The sequence below is a fragment of the Aspergillus pseudotamarii genome (assembly GCF_009193445.1).
Source record: "Aspergillus pseudotamarii strain CBS 117625 unplaced genomic scaffold BDV38scaffold_86, whole genome shotgun sequence".
NCBI lineage: Eukaryota > Fungi > Ascomycota > Eurotiomycetes > Eurotiales > Aspergillaceae > Aspergillus > Aspergillus pseudotamarii.
This window is the reverse complement of record NW_022475100.1, coordinates 120,949-133,900: the sequence shown is the minus strand read 5'-3', so window position 1 is coordinate 133,900 and position 12,952 is coordinate 120,949. Positions and strand designations below refer to the sequence as shown.

Below are 12,952 nucleotides of genomic sequence, written 5' to 3'. Positions count from 1 at the left end.
AAAAAAAAAAAAAAAAAAAAAAAAAAGGCTGCTTTTAGGAACTTCCAATATCTAATCTAGTAGCACGTTTGGAGAGTCCAACGTGGAAGGTTCCGCCGGTATCCATTTAAACCTATTTAACAGTCTGCAAAAGCCACTCAGGCATCCGCGCCGAGGGAACACCAAGTCAAGATTACTAGTACTAGTAGCTAACAATGCACAATTGTCGGAAGATTTTTATTTCAGCGTGGACAATTACATTAGTTAGGAGCCTCAGTCTTTACAAGGGAGATATTCCGTTTCGTGGAACCAACATGAGGGGAAGGGCCTTCTAAATCTAATATACTATATATATAACTGACTTGCTTCCCCTTGAATGGTGGCCCAGTATATCTCACCCAGCATCAACTCAATTCCATCTGTTGAAGGAGGTTCAAGATAGACTCCCAGTCCTCTGTGACGTGGGAATATTTATTCCGGGCTCCCCCTCCAGAATTTCGGACTCTCTCACGAGTCCCTTGTTCCAATATATCGTCGCTAGTCTATGTTTTCTGGCCAGCATATCATATGGAACCCATTCCTGCTTTCCAGCTTCTTCTAATACCTGTATGAGTAGTCCTTCTGCTTTATCCCATTCTTCGCTTTCTGTTTAAATGCCTGCCAAGTTGCTCTTGCTCTGGAGATACAGGGGATGACTCGGCCCTAGAGCGCTCTGGATTGTCCGAATTGTTTCGATGCTATATAGTCGAGCCATGGTGTCAGCGCTGAGCCATGTAACTTGGTGCGCCGGGCCATAATTTTTCCTCCAGCTCCAGGAACGTCGTATCAAATCCTCTGCGCTTTCTACTTTCCCTAGGTCAAGGTATAGAGCCCCTAAGCTAGCCATAGCGGCGATTGTGCCGTCATGTTCCTCACCGAAAATTGACTTTCTCCTCTAGAACTTCCATTCTCAGAGTCTCTGCCTCTTGGAGTCGGCCAAGGTACTCATAGACCGAGGCTAGGTTTGCCATACTAATCAAAGTAACACTGTGGCGTGGTGCTAGCAGCATTTTCCTTGTCTCGACAATATACATATCCAATGCTTCTGCCTCTGACCATCGTCCCTGGACCTGATATGTCGATGCCAGACTGGCCATGCTCTCCAAAGTCTCTGGATGGTCCCTACCAAAGCACTGCTTCTTCTCCTCCAATATCAGAAGATCTAGTTGCTCGGTCTCATTACAGCGGCCCTGTGACCACAGATAGTAAGATATTCCCTCTTGAAGATATAGCCTTCTCTTCTTCAAGCCCTCTTCATGCAGTTCTGGAATATACCTGAGAGCTGACTGGGCATGGGGCAAATAAGCTCCGCACATACTCCGATTCTCACCATTGGTATCAGGAAACGCCCTTGCAAGGATATCCATGGCCTGAACGGCTTTCTTCTCAAAGCCGTCCTTGATTATCTGCCATTTACGTATCACTAGTTGCACCAACCGATGGGAACGAAAAGCTGTCTTTGTCCCTGCCAGGGGTGATAAGAGAGAAAGCCTTCAACGTGCCTAGGACCTTCACGAGATCCAGTGCCTTCTTCACTTTTTTTTTTTGGAGAAAACTTTTAGGAATATGGTACTGGTCAAGGGAAGCAAGCGGTGATAAGACTTCAATGACATTGGTGTCTCGCTCTTTAATGTGGTTAATGGAAAACCAATAACATCGTAGCCAGGGCATTTGGGACCTCCGTATCCCTTCCTACAGTTTCAAATGGCTCGCAGAGTAAATCCCTCCGAGTTTCGTCGCTGTCATTGTATAACTCGATATATTCACCCACCATTAGTGAAATTTCCTGTATGAAAGGCATAGCTTGTACTATCGCAAGCGGCAGATGCTCGAGTAATTTAGCAAGTTTGTCTACTTCTGAGTCCTCAGGACACTTCGCAGTCGCAGAAGATTTGGTAAGGTATGCTGACTCCGCTTTCGTCATAGGGACAACCTCAATAAGATTATGCGCACAACTTTTGGTGAATTTAACCCCTGTCCCACGATCTCGAGTTGTGATGGCGATTGAGCCATGGGAGCAATCTGGGAGGTAACCCAAGGTTGAAAGATGCTTATGTGCTTGCCTTGCTGTTCCCAGCTTGCCCCGTTTGATATTGCCCTCGGAAGTAAACAATGAGGCTTCGTCAGCATCATCGACGATGAGCAACCGCTCATGATGCTGCTCTTCTAGCCACTCTCTCACAATCATCGCTCTGTCAGAATCGTACTAGCACCAGTTGCAATATCTTACTTGATGAACATACAATAGTTTGCGTCAACTTCTTCAGTAACGTATGTAGACCCTGTAGTACTGAAGCTTCTCAATGATGGCTCATTTGCTGATGTTACAAGTCAGACAATCAGCGAAGAGACACTCTTATAGCCATCATCATCTCCGCTCGCAAATCTGCAAATGGGTTCGTGATCAGCGTCCAAAGCCACTACCGTCTCGCGAGAACCAGGAAGACCAAGAGTCGCTGCTCTCATTTCCACGATCTTATCACAGATCAGCAGTGTCTAAATATTACAATTTACGTAGCACGAGGCAGCAAACACACTAGTCCAAAGTTCTTCAACGGTAAAGTCTCACAGAAATTCAGATATCGGTAGTTTTCAAGTAGCTGTTGAAAATTTGACGATATTTCCCGGGCATACAAATCGTCGCTTTTGAGGGCATTCATAAAAGTATTCCTCGGGTTCCTTAGGGTAGCTCTCACAACTTTAGCGAATACATCCCCAATCAATGCTAAGCAAGATCCTTGATGAGGGGCCCCAAAAAACGCTATGCCAATCGTTGATTCACCGATAGTTCCATATGACATACAAAGTCTCGCTTGCACGAGGGACTGTTGGTGTCAGCTTTTGCGAGGACCTTGACATGGCATGGGTTGAATACCTCCTTTACTACAATCCCCCCTAGACTATGAGCAATAAATAGGATAGGCCAATATTCACAGGCCTTTCTCTCTAGACTTAGTTGAATGAGAAGATTTCGCGTCTGCTCTCGCACGCCAGCCGAAGAAGACTCAATGCTAACATTGAAATTATAACCGAAGAGCATTATCTTGGCGCGTGGAACCTGATTAGGGACAGAAAATGAGGAGCGAGGGAGCCGAACCCGAATATAAGAAGCACAATTTTATTGTGAACATAGTCAGGGGTTAATTTAGACAGCCTCAAAGATCGGCTGGGTTGGTTCAGATTAGAACGAGCTACGCTGGTATAGGTGCACTGCTACCTACCTTTTGGGCGGTTAGATCGGAATTAATGGGTGATTGGGTGAAACAAATAGTGCCCTAATTTAATGCACGTACGAGAAAGCATCCCGCATCGGTTCAACGGTAATCCTATAGGTTAGTAGCAAAGTAGTCCTAAAAATAAATAATGGAGTGGGCGCTTAACTCTCCACTGTATTTTCTAGTCAGGTTGGTGATGGGACTCGATGAGAGTCACCAAGAAATGGGAAGCGTCTGTGATCGACTAGTCAATTTCCCCTTCTCAGGCTTGGGCTTCTGTGAGTACGGTGAATATACATGGGAGCATGAATGCTAATGATTGTATTTTCCCTATATAAGGCAGCGCCAAAGGATTCTCCTGGGAGCACCAACCAACATGCGACGGAAGCGCCGAGCAGTCGCCGTTGAAAAGGCAATGAAACACCGAGCTGCGATGAGAGACAAAGAAAGCGCAACAGTTTGTGCCAGGATGAAGATGAATGGATATTGTGGCTCAATAGAACATTGAATGTGTTTCAGGTCCGACTCCTGTCTATTATGCTTATTGTCGTTGTCTGACAATACGCTTGGGGTTCTTTCCTGACATTTTGTGGAGCGCCAGGACATATCAATAAGGCTCCGGAGGGTATGCCCTGGTTGAGTTATGTTGACCTCATCTCTTCTTTAACCCTCAGGATAACCTTGACTTTGTCGCTCTTTCTTTCTCCCCCTCCTTGAGTATCCGAACACAGTCTGCTGCTGGTCAGCCCTCACAGCCGCGCTTCCACCTTCCTTATTATCAGTTTCTCTCTACAATCTCGCACGAGTACCATTCTTTGAATACACTGCTATAAGGCCCTTGGTACAGCTTTGCATAAGTTCGAACGGGCAGGTACAGGCAGCTTTTCTTCATTGTAATACTGGATTTATGATGGCTTCGTTAAAAGAATCTTTGGCAGGCCCAGGATTTGTGATTCTTAATGCGATTCGGGTCTTGAACATAATCGCCCTGTTAGACATCATTGCTGCCTGCACGGTGATGCTGGTGAAGATCTCGCTGCTGAGCAGCTTCTTTTTCTTCGAGGCGGCATCTCATGTCATGACCGCCGGAGTTAGCAGTAAGTAATTGCGGCTCCCTTGTGAACAGGCGCCTTGATAAAATTGCTAAATGATTATGATAACAGTAATCCTTATAATCTCAGAACTTCCTTTTTTCCGCGGTTATTTTGATCACAACTGGCCCCTGTTGGGTCAGGATTCTGGGTTCATCACCCTGGCACTGGCGTTGCTGATACTTGGAGTCAGTATTTTGGGCGACTTGAACACGGAGGCCACAAGCCAGGAGTCCCTTGGAATCTCGTTCTGGCAAATTGTCCTCTCTGCTGGGATATTGGCCATGATTATGAGCGCTATTAATCTGGTCGCGGTAAGCTTTTGTTCACTGGATGTGGCATAGTAATTACACTGACCAATGCGAACGGAATTGCAGAGCTTTGTCTTCGCCGATCGCAATAGCGGTGTCACTGCACGCCATGTCCGGGTGTATGGAGCAGTTGCACCACAGAAAGTGGTCAAGCGAACTGACAGCCAACGGTCGTTTCAGCTCTGCATGAAGCGAGAAGATACGCTGCCAAAATACAGTACAGAGTCAACCCCAAGGAGACAATCGGCCATGCCCCGGTTTCCGCTGAAGATAAACGGACTCCTAAACACGGACGACGCAGCGTCATCAAAATACTCGAGAGATTCATCAGGCGTTGCTATCCCCAACTTAGCCCATCACCCGGCGATGCAGTCTGGGCATGTTTAATTTGATTCTCTTTGGACCAGATGACTAAAACCTTTCGTTAAGCGGATGAATGATACCTCTGAATTTTGTTATAAAGCGTGGATTGTTCTTAAGAAGTTAGTGACCGAATTCATTTGGAATATCATGCGTTCTATACTGCTTCTTCGCCTTTTGTAGTTGTACTTTAGCTTGCTAGTGTTGTACCTCTCAGGGCTTATGATCTTGTAGCAATGAAAATGTTAAGGGTATGTATGATCATCGTCGGACCATGAGAACATGATAGGCCTTAGGAATCATATGCATGGTCATGGCTACACCGTTCTGTCCATCGTAAGGGGTAGTGACGTGGAAAGTACAAGTAAATTTCCAGTGTATTGCCTCTGGTATGGATTCATTGTCCACAACCCGGAATCTTATTGGTAGATGATATCCGCCGCTTGGCGCCCGCCGCCGATAAGATCGACCGAAGGGGGCGTTTATGACACCTGAGCTTCATCTCTTTCGAAGTGACGTCGGGCGATGCGACAGCTAACGCTATACGACAAATCGGAAAGATGGTGGAACTAGGGATATCCTTTGGAACGTATGTATTCCAGACATCTGGGAATGATGCTATTGACTTATCGATTGACACTGACCTATCATAGCATTAAATCTCTCCTGATCTTCTTCGCACCGATCATTGTACCTCGTATCGTCAATTTCTACCGGAGTACGCGAGTCGCATTAGCATCACGCCCAGCGCCTCGGGCTCTCCCTCAGAATGCATCGCGTGCCCTGAATGTCCTCTTCTTTGCGGTTCTTTTCTTCTTACTCCTTAGCCTACCATTTAATCCCCATGCGCCGAGCCCAAATATCTTCGCTCTGACACGTTCTCGCCTCAATACCCCAACGGACGTCGTATTTAATCGGCTGGCGCGCTATAGACCAGAGAACACGTTGACAGACGCGGACACATTACTACGGTCCAAGTTCACGTCGCTGGGGGCCAGAAAGGTGTACCTACGTTTTGGGCCAGAAACGTTGACAGGATGTCAGTTCTGCTCGCTCGACAATATAAACACCTACCTCCTATACTATCTTCCCTTCCACACGCTACTTCCACATCTCCTCCACATGGTGATAGTGGGCTTGGTTACGTCGGCACCGTTTGCAGGTCGAGAGGCGGCAGGCTGGCGCAACAAATTCACGATGGCGGGCCTAGCTCTGGCTACCCTAGATGCTTACATCGTGTTCACTTACGACCCAGTGCAGTCAGCGTCCGCTGCTGTACGGGCCGGTGTCAGCCCGCCATCGAGTTTGTACCATCAGATCACCCTGTTGCGGCCCTTGGTGTTTGCGATCTTTGACGGCATCTGCTCTTTCTTGATTTACGTGACGGCCACCCACCGTTTCTTCTTCACTCCTCCCTCCCAAGCGGAACAAGTGGATCAGTTGGTGGGCTCTTCCCTGTCGGCTCTGTCTGGAGCCACTGCGAAGCTCCACGCCGTGAACGTGGCTCGCAATGCGGTTGTCAGGGACAAAGTGCTGAAAGACCGAGATGACGCATATTGGCGGGCAGTTGTCGCGATGAACGCGGACACCGCTAAGGCCGACGGTGGCGATCTGTCGACTAATATCTGGGAGGAAGAAGAAGTGGTGCGAGCTATGTCGCGGGCGATGGCTGGTGAAGGAGGGGTGGATTTGGCCAAGTTGGGTGTTAGCGCGGCGGAATATGTCAATGGAGTGACGGCCGGCTTGGATAATGATACTGAGCCTCATGAGAAATCATAGTATCTGCTGTAGTAGATATCTATACTTAAATGCGCCATATAAATACAAATAAATATATGTACATTATTTTTTTTCCCCACCGGCGTAATAAAGAGTAGTATGGTGGAATAAAACGAGTAGCAAGTGAAACCTCCAATTTTACATCACGATTGTCCATGTTGATCCTCAACGACTATGACAATTCTCCGCATCGTCGGGGGAGGTAAAGAGGGTCAGGTGGTTTCCTTTAGTGCAGGACTTTAAAACCCTAAATTCCAATTGATGGACCGATCGCTCCTCCTCCAGGGTCGTGACACTAGACCTTAGATAACCAGATGACCCGAAGAATCGTATATTAGTCGTAGACCAACCGAAATGGAACAGCCTCTAGAAAGAGCGTGTGTAGAGAAGCACCACGACCATTGGGGAAAGCCGTGCGGAGGTTGGGAACCTTAAGGTGATGGATTTTCACAGGCGGTGTGCCATGACACATTTGGTGGTGGTACGGAGTACTTCCCTGATACTTCAGGTCTTTAGGTAGAGCCAGAGTAATCCCAAGTACTGCATACGTAACTGGCTGTGTGGGCCGTCCCTCTTGTGAAACACTCCCCTCATCTCCTTCTCTTTCTCTTTCTCTTGCTCTTTTTTTTTCTTTTTTATTTATTTATTATTATTTTTTTCCCTGGTTTTTCTCTATTTCATTTCCCCTTCTGTATTGAGAAGGAGAAGTTGATTCTCTTTCCTTTTGAGTATCGATCCATATATACATATTTGGTCCCTTGGTTTTGAAGGGATATTTATTTTGAGATCCCGACTGGTCTTCCACAACGGTCCCGTCCCTTGATCTGCCTGAGACTCCAGGCATTCCAGGCCAGCCAAACCCAACAAAAAGAGGTACCCGCAGCGGAACCGCGGATTCCAAGTAACTACTGCTTAACCGCGACGGAATAGTGGTCGGGAACCACTCTCGCCCACTTCTCTACCCTGTCCTTTCCATTTTCCTCTTTGTTGGTTCCGCCATTGGTGCAGAACAGTTATCGTTCTTGCTAGGCATCTTAGGATCCTTTGATCCTCCAACACTTGAGTCTTCTCGTCATGACAAAAGAAGCGCCGTCGCAATCGGTCACGGAGCTCAATGCCTGTGTTTCCACAGGCCACCGCCCTGCCGTGAAAGAAACCACGTTCCGAGAATGGGTGGTTGACAATCAAATCGGTACGCATGAATGATTCGGTTCCCTCCTTTGTTCGGCTTGCGTGCTCCTTCGACTGCTGTCTATGTGATTTCTATGCGTGGGCTCCTAGAGAGGAGAACAAACAGTGGCATTGTCCTTGCTAACGATCGGTTGATGTACAGGAATCTCATTGACAATCCTTTCCATGCTATTGGCCGTTCACCATCTCTACCCTTCTTTAAGGCCTTATACCGCTCCGTTCTTCCAACTATCCTACTATCAAGCTTCTCAAGGCATTTACGTTCAGGGATGGGATGATATTTACTTCGTCGCTAGTTCCGCGATCGCCTTTACGGCCATCCGGGCCATCGTAATTGACTGGGTTCTTCGACCAATTGCGATGCATGCGGGACTGAAACGGAAAGCTTCAGTTCGATTTGCTGAACAAGGTTGGATGTGGCTGTACTATGCGTTCTTCTGGACTTTCGGCATGGTTCGTACAATTCTACTAACTTGTGTGCCTGCTGCAGACACTGACCGTCGATCTAGTACATTTGGTCGAACTCCAACCACTGGATGGATTTTGCCGCCATCTGGGATGAGTGGCCTGCTCGCGGCGTCTCAGGCTCGCTCAAGTGGTATCTCCTGGCGCAGCTGTCATTCTGGCTGCAGCAGATTTTTGTTATCAACATCGAGGAGCGGAGAAAAGACCACTATCAAATGTTCACCCATCACATCATAACCAGCACTCTCTTGACCTCCGCATATATATACGGCTTTTACAACGTCTCTAATGTAGTTCTGTGTCTGATGGATATTGTGGATCTCTTGTTGCCGGTAAGTCTTAATCCATGTCTTATTAAAGATCCAGTATACTGACTGCATGGATAGACGGCAAAGATACTGAAGTACTTTGGTTACGAACTTGCTTGCAACGTTGCCTTCGTTGTTTTCATGCTCACATGGTTGATCACACGTCATATAATGTACCCTCTGCTATGCTGGTCCATATTTAAGGAGGTCCCCGCGAGGATGTCGTACGGCTGTTATTCCGGAACGACAGCCGAAATGATCTCGAACGATGGATACCCCGATCAACTGACCCATCTTTTCTACCCATTCTTGAACATCGATGGCCCTATCTGCATGAACCGCACCATCAAGTGGATCTTTCTATCCCTCCTGCTATTTCTTCAAGTGTTGTCCATCATCTGGTTCGCGATGGTCATCCGCGTGGCGGTTGGTGTGCTCCGTACTGGAAATGCAGAGGACTCGCGCAGTGATGACGAAGAAGAAGAGGTGGAAACGAGAATCTCGAGCAAGGATGGCCCCAATGGAAGTGCGACAAGCCCTGATGGCACTAACGCCGAATGGCGCCGATCGAATGGATCGTCTGCCGTACGCCCTCGCGGACGTGGGCGGGTTCGACTCGGCGAGCAGAGCGATCGCAAGGCACTACTAGGCAGGATCGGATGCGATAAGCCGACCTAGGTGCGCCATGTTTCAAATTAACTTATTTTCTTTTTTTAACGTTATCATGGAACCGATATGCAGCGATGCAGATATAAACGACTAAGACAGCTTTGAAAAAAAAAAAAAAGAGAGAGAGAGAGAGAGAGAGAGAGAGAGAACACAGACACGTTTTCCACTAACCCACCATGCCCACTCCGGGCTTCTATCAGCAAGTTTCTATTTTTTACGTTTGATACCATGGATTGGGTTGATCGTATAACGAGGCGTGAACGAGGATGGACCGTTTATGAGTTGCGTTTCCTGGACTTTATTTACATTTACCCTTGCCGGCATGTTATTAAATTATGTTTGTTCCACAGATGATGCTTGGAAGTCTGATCTCGAATGTGTGGAGGCTTTCCTTATTATTAATGGTTAGAGTGCAATCCAATACCCACCAAGTGATTTGAACTGGTTATCACGACATGACATGAATGTGTATGTATGTACAGCCAGATGTATAATAGATTCATAGACCCCATACGGATGAGTCTTGCCATCTTTACGGACGTCAAACTTAAGAGAAACCATACTGGACCCGTTTTGCAAACTATGCCAAGGTATCTTTCCTCTGTAACGTTGATTAGGTTAAGCTTTCCGGACTGTTGATTACTAGAAGCTTTTACACGATGTTCAAGTTCCAAGGTTCGCGGGATGAAGACCACCCACCCTTGCTTTTTCGGTCCGTGACCAGGGATAATTAATTGATTGGTAGATCGAGTAAAGCTATCACAAGGTTTCAACCAATCTCTAGAGACCGACTCTTCCTTCCTATGATTTGACCCCACACCGATGTACATCATGATGGATTAAGCTCTATATATAACAGTTTGAAGGGGGGTGAACGTATCATTTCGGAGAGTGAATGTTGAAATGAAGTAACAAAAGGAAAATACCAAATGCCTCTACAGCTAGCAAAAAAAGAAAGGATGAACCAAAAAGGCCCTAATGCAAGGCAAGTTTTCTTTTCTCATGATATCCGTTACCGTAATCATACTCGTCATCATCATTAGTATCATGGATTGACTGTATAGCAAAACACTGCATTCAGGTCTGCCAGTCATGTAAGGATTGGTACATTTGTCTCTAAATATGGTGTGAAAGTTCTGAGATCAAAGTCCAGAATATCTTCGCGCATTTCGTCCTCATTCCAGAAGTATTCGGCCGATCGCCGGCGCTTCTGCTGTCGAGCCGCGAGGGCTTCTTCATTGACTTGGTCTGTCCCAAGGGCACACTCCTGTTGTGTTAGAATGAAATCTATTAAGACTTGCCGGAGACGGTCCCAGATCGTCCCCTGTCGTTTCCATTCCAGACGTTTGGCGATGCGGACCATCCGGGAGACGATCCAGCATCTCTCTCCTGCGTCGCAAGCATGGTTGTTTGAATAGCCACCGTTGTTTAGGAAAAGCCATAGTACGGAGGTAATGCTGGGGTTCGTATAAGGGTTGAGCTTTTTTATCTCCAAGTCCAGCCAGTCAAGGTACCGGTCGAAGTTGGAAGACGTTGAGTAACAATCGTATAACGCAACAGCCAGGAAGAAGAGACATGACATGCATGTGAATTCGTCAATGAACCGCACATCGCGTATCCCATGGTCGTAGTCTGGGAGCATAGTGAGGATCGAATATAACTGGGTGCCAGGGCCAAAGCGCTTGTTGCGGTGGCCGGTATTGCTAGATACCATGATGGAAGGTGATTCAAGTGCAGTGTATTCCAGCTCATGAAGGCGGCGGAAAAATCTTAAGAAATCTTCACATGCCCGGAGTTGATCACAGAGGCTTTCTGCACCTTCCTCTGTTGCGAAATGATGGGGGATAGCAAAATGGATGTTAGTGTCGACAAAATCAAGTCCAGCAGGAGGACTATCCGGTAAGGTTCCAGACCAAGGTAACGAGGTACCATATATCGCCTTTGGAGCGCAACTGAAATCAACCCTACACGGAAATTAGTCGATGGCTACAATGGGATAGGGGATCGAGGCTGATGTTAAGATTACCAGTATAAGACTTTCTCCAGGAAAGGGCTCGAAGCTCGCATTCCTTGCATCCCTCCTCGATTTTTGATCATTGACGCTAATCCCCTGAAGTGCATCCGTTCTATTGAAGCATCCTTCGACCATTTCTTCACAGTGTCAGCTGCTGGAATAAACAAGCAAGGATGAAACCTACCTCGATAACAGCCATAGTAGCCACAGCGTAGATAGTCCCATCATGCTGACCCATAGAGTCTGCTTGGATGCGCTCATTCATTAATCGTAGCGCTCGCATTTTGTGAGTGAGACTTTGGACAGATTCCGCCTTTCCTTCTACGCCCGCACGATGCTTAGAGGCAATGGCAAGCATGGCTTGAAAAGGAAGTTCATCATGTAATGCGAATTGTCGGAATATCTCCATCAAGGGATTGTTCGCAATGGATTCGGCGAATTTATACATCATAGACGGATAAGTCACCACAACTTCAAATTGTAAGCTCCCAGCCATATCATAGAATTGAAACCCTAGGGGAGCCTGGACATCCGCTGCTTCCACTACTCTCAACTCATACCAAATCTACAGGCAAATTCAGGGTGTGAGAGGATCAGGACTTACAGTGCTGGATCAATTCATGATCTACGTGGCTAACTGAGATCGGGTAGCAGCTAAAGGGATCTCGCCTGCCTCCTTCTCCAGGAGACGCGCGAGGGTCAGACGTTGTGTAGTTAGCAATCGGAGGAGAAGTCTCCTCCTCACGTTTAACCTTGTGCAGTTTTGGTATCAGCAACCGTGAGGGTCTTCTAGTGTGTTCTGTATTATTCTGATCCTCATTCTTAGTAGGAGATTCTGCTTTGACCTTTGTATAAGACTCCTCTTGTACTTCTTCCACGCGGGAAGAAGTGTTTGATACATGAGTATCAGACGGAGGACGGGTGGTCCAACCGCCAACAGGTATACGAGATGGCCCTAGGCGAGCAATACTGTCCAAACGCCGCTGATGCATATATTGACGCATAGCATGACGGCGTACCTGACGCCGAGACTCATTATCCGTAACTAGCACAAACTCGAAGTTTCTGGACTGGGAGGCCAGCGGACCCGTCCTGGGGGATTGGTTGTTCTTGGACGGCCCTGCCCCGTTGCTCGCATGATTGCTAGCAGGCTGAAGTGCGTATTGGTCCGCTGAACTAGAACCATTTGAATCTTGGAAGTTGACATCGGGCTTTATTCCGGGCCCAAAGTCCTTAGCACCCTCCCCCTCCATCGTCTCATGGTCCAGGCGCGGCCGGCTAAAGTTGGATGGTAAAGCTCAAGCCGCGTGCTGGAAGCAGTTGAGTGGAGAACAGCTTGCCGGTGGGGAACGCCGCTCGTTAATCGGATAAGTAAGAAACCTTCATCCCACACTGAGATCACTAGGGGCGGCATCCGAGATCCTGGTGCATATCAAGAGTGTCGTGTTAGAACCAAAACTTCCAATGTTGGCCGTCTCCCCGATTTCCCCTTTCGGTACATTGCCCCACCATATCCACACGTGATTCATCC

At 47.4% G+C, this 12,952-nt stretch overlaps 8 protein-coding genes across 8 annotated transcripts; 3 read left to right on the top strand and 5 right to left on the bottom strand.

Annotated features, from left to right (window-relative positions):
- Positions 1-187: 187 nt before the first annotated feature.
- Positions 188-915, bottom strand: BDV38DRAFT_261754 (uncharacterized protein). The gene has a single exon (XM_032056039.1). The coding sequence runs from the start codon at positions 863-865 to the stop codon at positions 629-631; it is 237 nt and encodes a 78-aa protein (XP_031908388.1). The 5' UTR covers positions 866-915; the 3' UTR covers positions 188-628.
- BDV38DRAFT_287898 (uncharacterized protein) lies at positions 891-2,206 on the bottom strand (the record flags this gene model as incomplete). The annotated part of the gene is made up of 2 exons (XM_032060956.1): positions 891-1,424; positions 1,715-2,206. The coding sequence occupies 2 exons, from the start codon at positions 2,204-2,206 to the stop codon at positions 891-893; spliced, it is 1,026 nt and encodes a 341-aa protein (XP_031908387.1).
- Positions 2,207-2,233: 27 nt separating this feature from the next.
- Positions 2,234-3,235, bottom strand: BDV38DRAFT_261751 (uncharacterized protein). The gene is made up of 2 exons (XM_032056038.1): positions 2,894-3,235; positions 2,234-2,843 (listed from the first exon to the last, which is right to left on the bottom strand). The coding sequence occupies exons 1-2, from the start codon at positions 3,056-3,058 to the stop codon at positions 2,529-2,531; spliced, it is 480 nt and encodes a 159-aa protein (XP_031908386.1). The 5' UTR covers positions 3,059-3,235; the 3' UTR covers positions 2,234-2,528.
- A 195-nt stretch (positions 3,236-3,430) lies between these two features.
- On the top strand, positions 3,431-5,370 carry BDV38DRAFT_261750 (uncharacterized protein). The gene is made up of 3 exons (XM_032056037.1): positions 3,431-4,330; positions 4,397-4,638; positions 4,702-5,370. Exons 1-3 carry the CDS (start codon positions 4,141-4,143, stop codon positions 5,020-5,022), a joined length of 753 nt encoding a protein of 250 aa, XP_031908385.1. The 5' UTR covers positions 3,431-4,140; the 3' UTR covers positions 5,023-5,370.
- Positions 5,371-5,511: 141 nt separating this feature from the next.
- On the top strand, positions 5,512-6,912 carry BDV38DRAFT_214389 (uncharacterized protein). The gene is made up of 2 exons (XM_032052678.1): positions 5,512-5,584; positions 5,649-6,912. The coding sequence occupies exons 1-2, from the start codon at positions 5,556-5,558 to the stop codon at positions 6,772-6,774; spliced, it is 1,155 nt and encodes a 384-aa protein (XP_031908384.1). The 5' UTR covers positions 5,512-5,555; the 3' UTR covers positions 6,775-6,912.
- Positions 6,913-7,333: 421 nt separating this feature from the next.
- On the top strand, positions 7,334-9,954 carry BDV38DRAFT_261746 (putative longevity-assurance protein (LAC1)). The gene is made up of 4 exons (XM_032056036.1): positions 7,334-7,966; positions 8,108-8,418; positions 8,475-8,762; positions 8,817-9,954. Exons 1-4 carry the CDS (start codon positions 7,849-7,851, stop codon positions 9,414-9,416), a joined length of 1,317 nt encoding a protein of 438 aa, XP_031908382.1. The 5' UTR covers positions 7,334-7,848; the 3' UTR covers positions 9,417-9,954.
- Positions 9,425-9,725, bottom strand: BDV38DRAFT_214375 (uncharacterized protein). Its single transcript, XM_032052677.1, has one exon. The coding sequence runs from the start codon at positions 9,635-9,637 to the stop codon at positions 9,461-9,463; it is 177 nt and encodes a 58-aa protein (XP_031908383.1). The 5' UTR covers positions 9,638-9,725; the 3' UTR covers positions 9,425-9,460.
- Positions 9,955-10,497: 543 nt separating the features above from the next.
- Positions 10,498-12,674, bottom strand: BDV38DRAFT_275246 (uncharacterized protein; the record flags this gene model as incomplete). The annotated part of the gene is made up of 3 exons (XM_032057986.1): positions 10,498-11,346; positions 11,606-11,664; positions 12,026-12,674. The coding sequence occupies 3 exons, from the start codon at positions 12,672-12,674 to the stop codon at positions 10,498-10,500; spliced, it is 1,557 nt and encodes a 518-aa protein (XP_031908381.1).
- Positions 12,675-12,952: the final 278 nt, after the last annotated feature.

Bases quoted from the DNA above. Each gene is read 5' to 3' on its own strand.
- BDV38DRAFT_261746 (XM_032056036.1), top strand. From the start codon at position 7,849: ATGACAAAAGAAGCGCCGTCGCAATCGGTCACGGAGCTCAATGCCTGT. The intron at 8,419-8,474 runs GTTCGTACAATT...CCGTCGATCTAG, and splicing joins TCTTCTGGACTTTCGGCATG to TACATTTGGTCGAACTCCAA. The intron at 8,763-8,816 runs GTAAGTCTTAAT...CTGCATGGATAG, and splicing joins TTGTGGATCTCTTGTTGCCG to ACGGCAAAGATACTGAAGTA.
- BDV38DRAFT_214389 (XM_032052678.1), top strand. From the start codon at position 5,556: ATGGTGGAACTAGGGATATCCTTTGGAAC. The intron at 5,585-5,648 runs GTATGTATTCCA...GACCTATCATAG, and splicing joins CTAGGGATATCCTTTGGAAC to CATTAAATCTCTCCTGATCT.
- BDV38DRAFT_261754 (XM_032056039.1), bottom strand. From the start codon at position 865: ATGGCTAGCTTAGGGGCTCTATACCTTGACCTAGGGAAAGTAGAAAGC.
- BDV38DRAFT_261751 (XM_032056038.1), bottom strand. From the start codon at position 3,058: ATGCTCTTCGGTTATAATTTCAATGTTAGCATTGAGTCTTCTTCGGCT. The intron at 2,844-2,893 runs GTATTCAACCCA...TGACACCAACAG, and splicing joins GGGGGATTGTAGTAAAGGAG to TCCCTCGTGCAAGCGAGACT.
- BDV38DRAFT_261750 (XM_032056037.1), top strand. From the start codon at position 4,141: ATGATGGCTTCGTTAAAAGAATCTTTGGCAGGCCCAGGATTTGTGATT. The intron at 4,331-4,396 runs GTAAGTAATTGC...TTATGATAACAG, and splicing joins CATGACCGCCGGAGTTAGCA to TAATCCTTATAATCTCAGAA. The intron at 4,639-4,701 runs GTAAGCTTTTGT...ACGGAATTGCAG, and splicing joins GCGCTATTAATCTGGTCGCG to AGCTTTGTCTTCGCCGATCG.
- BDV38DRAFT_214375 (XM_032052677.1), bottom strand. From the start codon at position 9,637: ATGGTATCAAACGTAAAAAATAGAAACTTGCTGATAGAAGCCCGGAGT.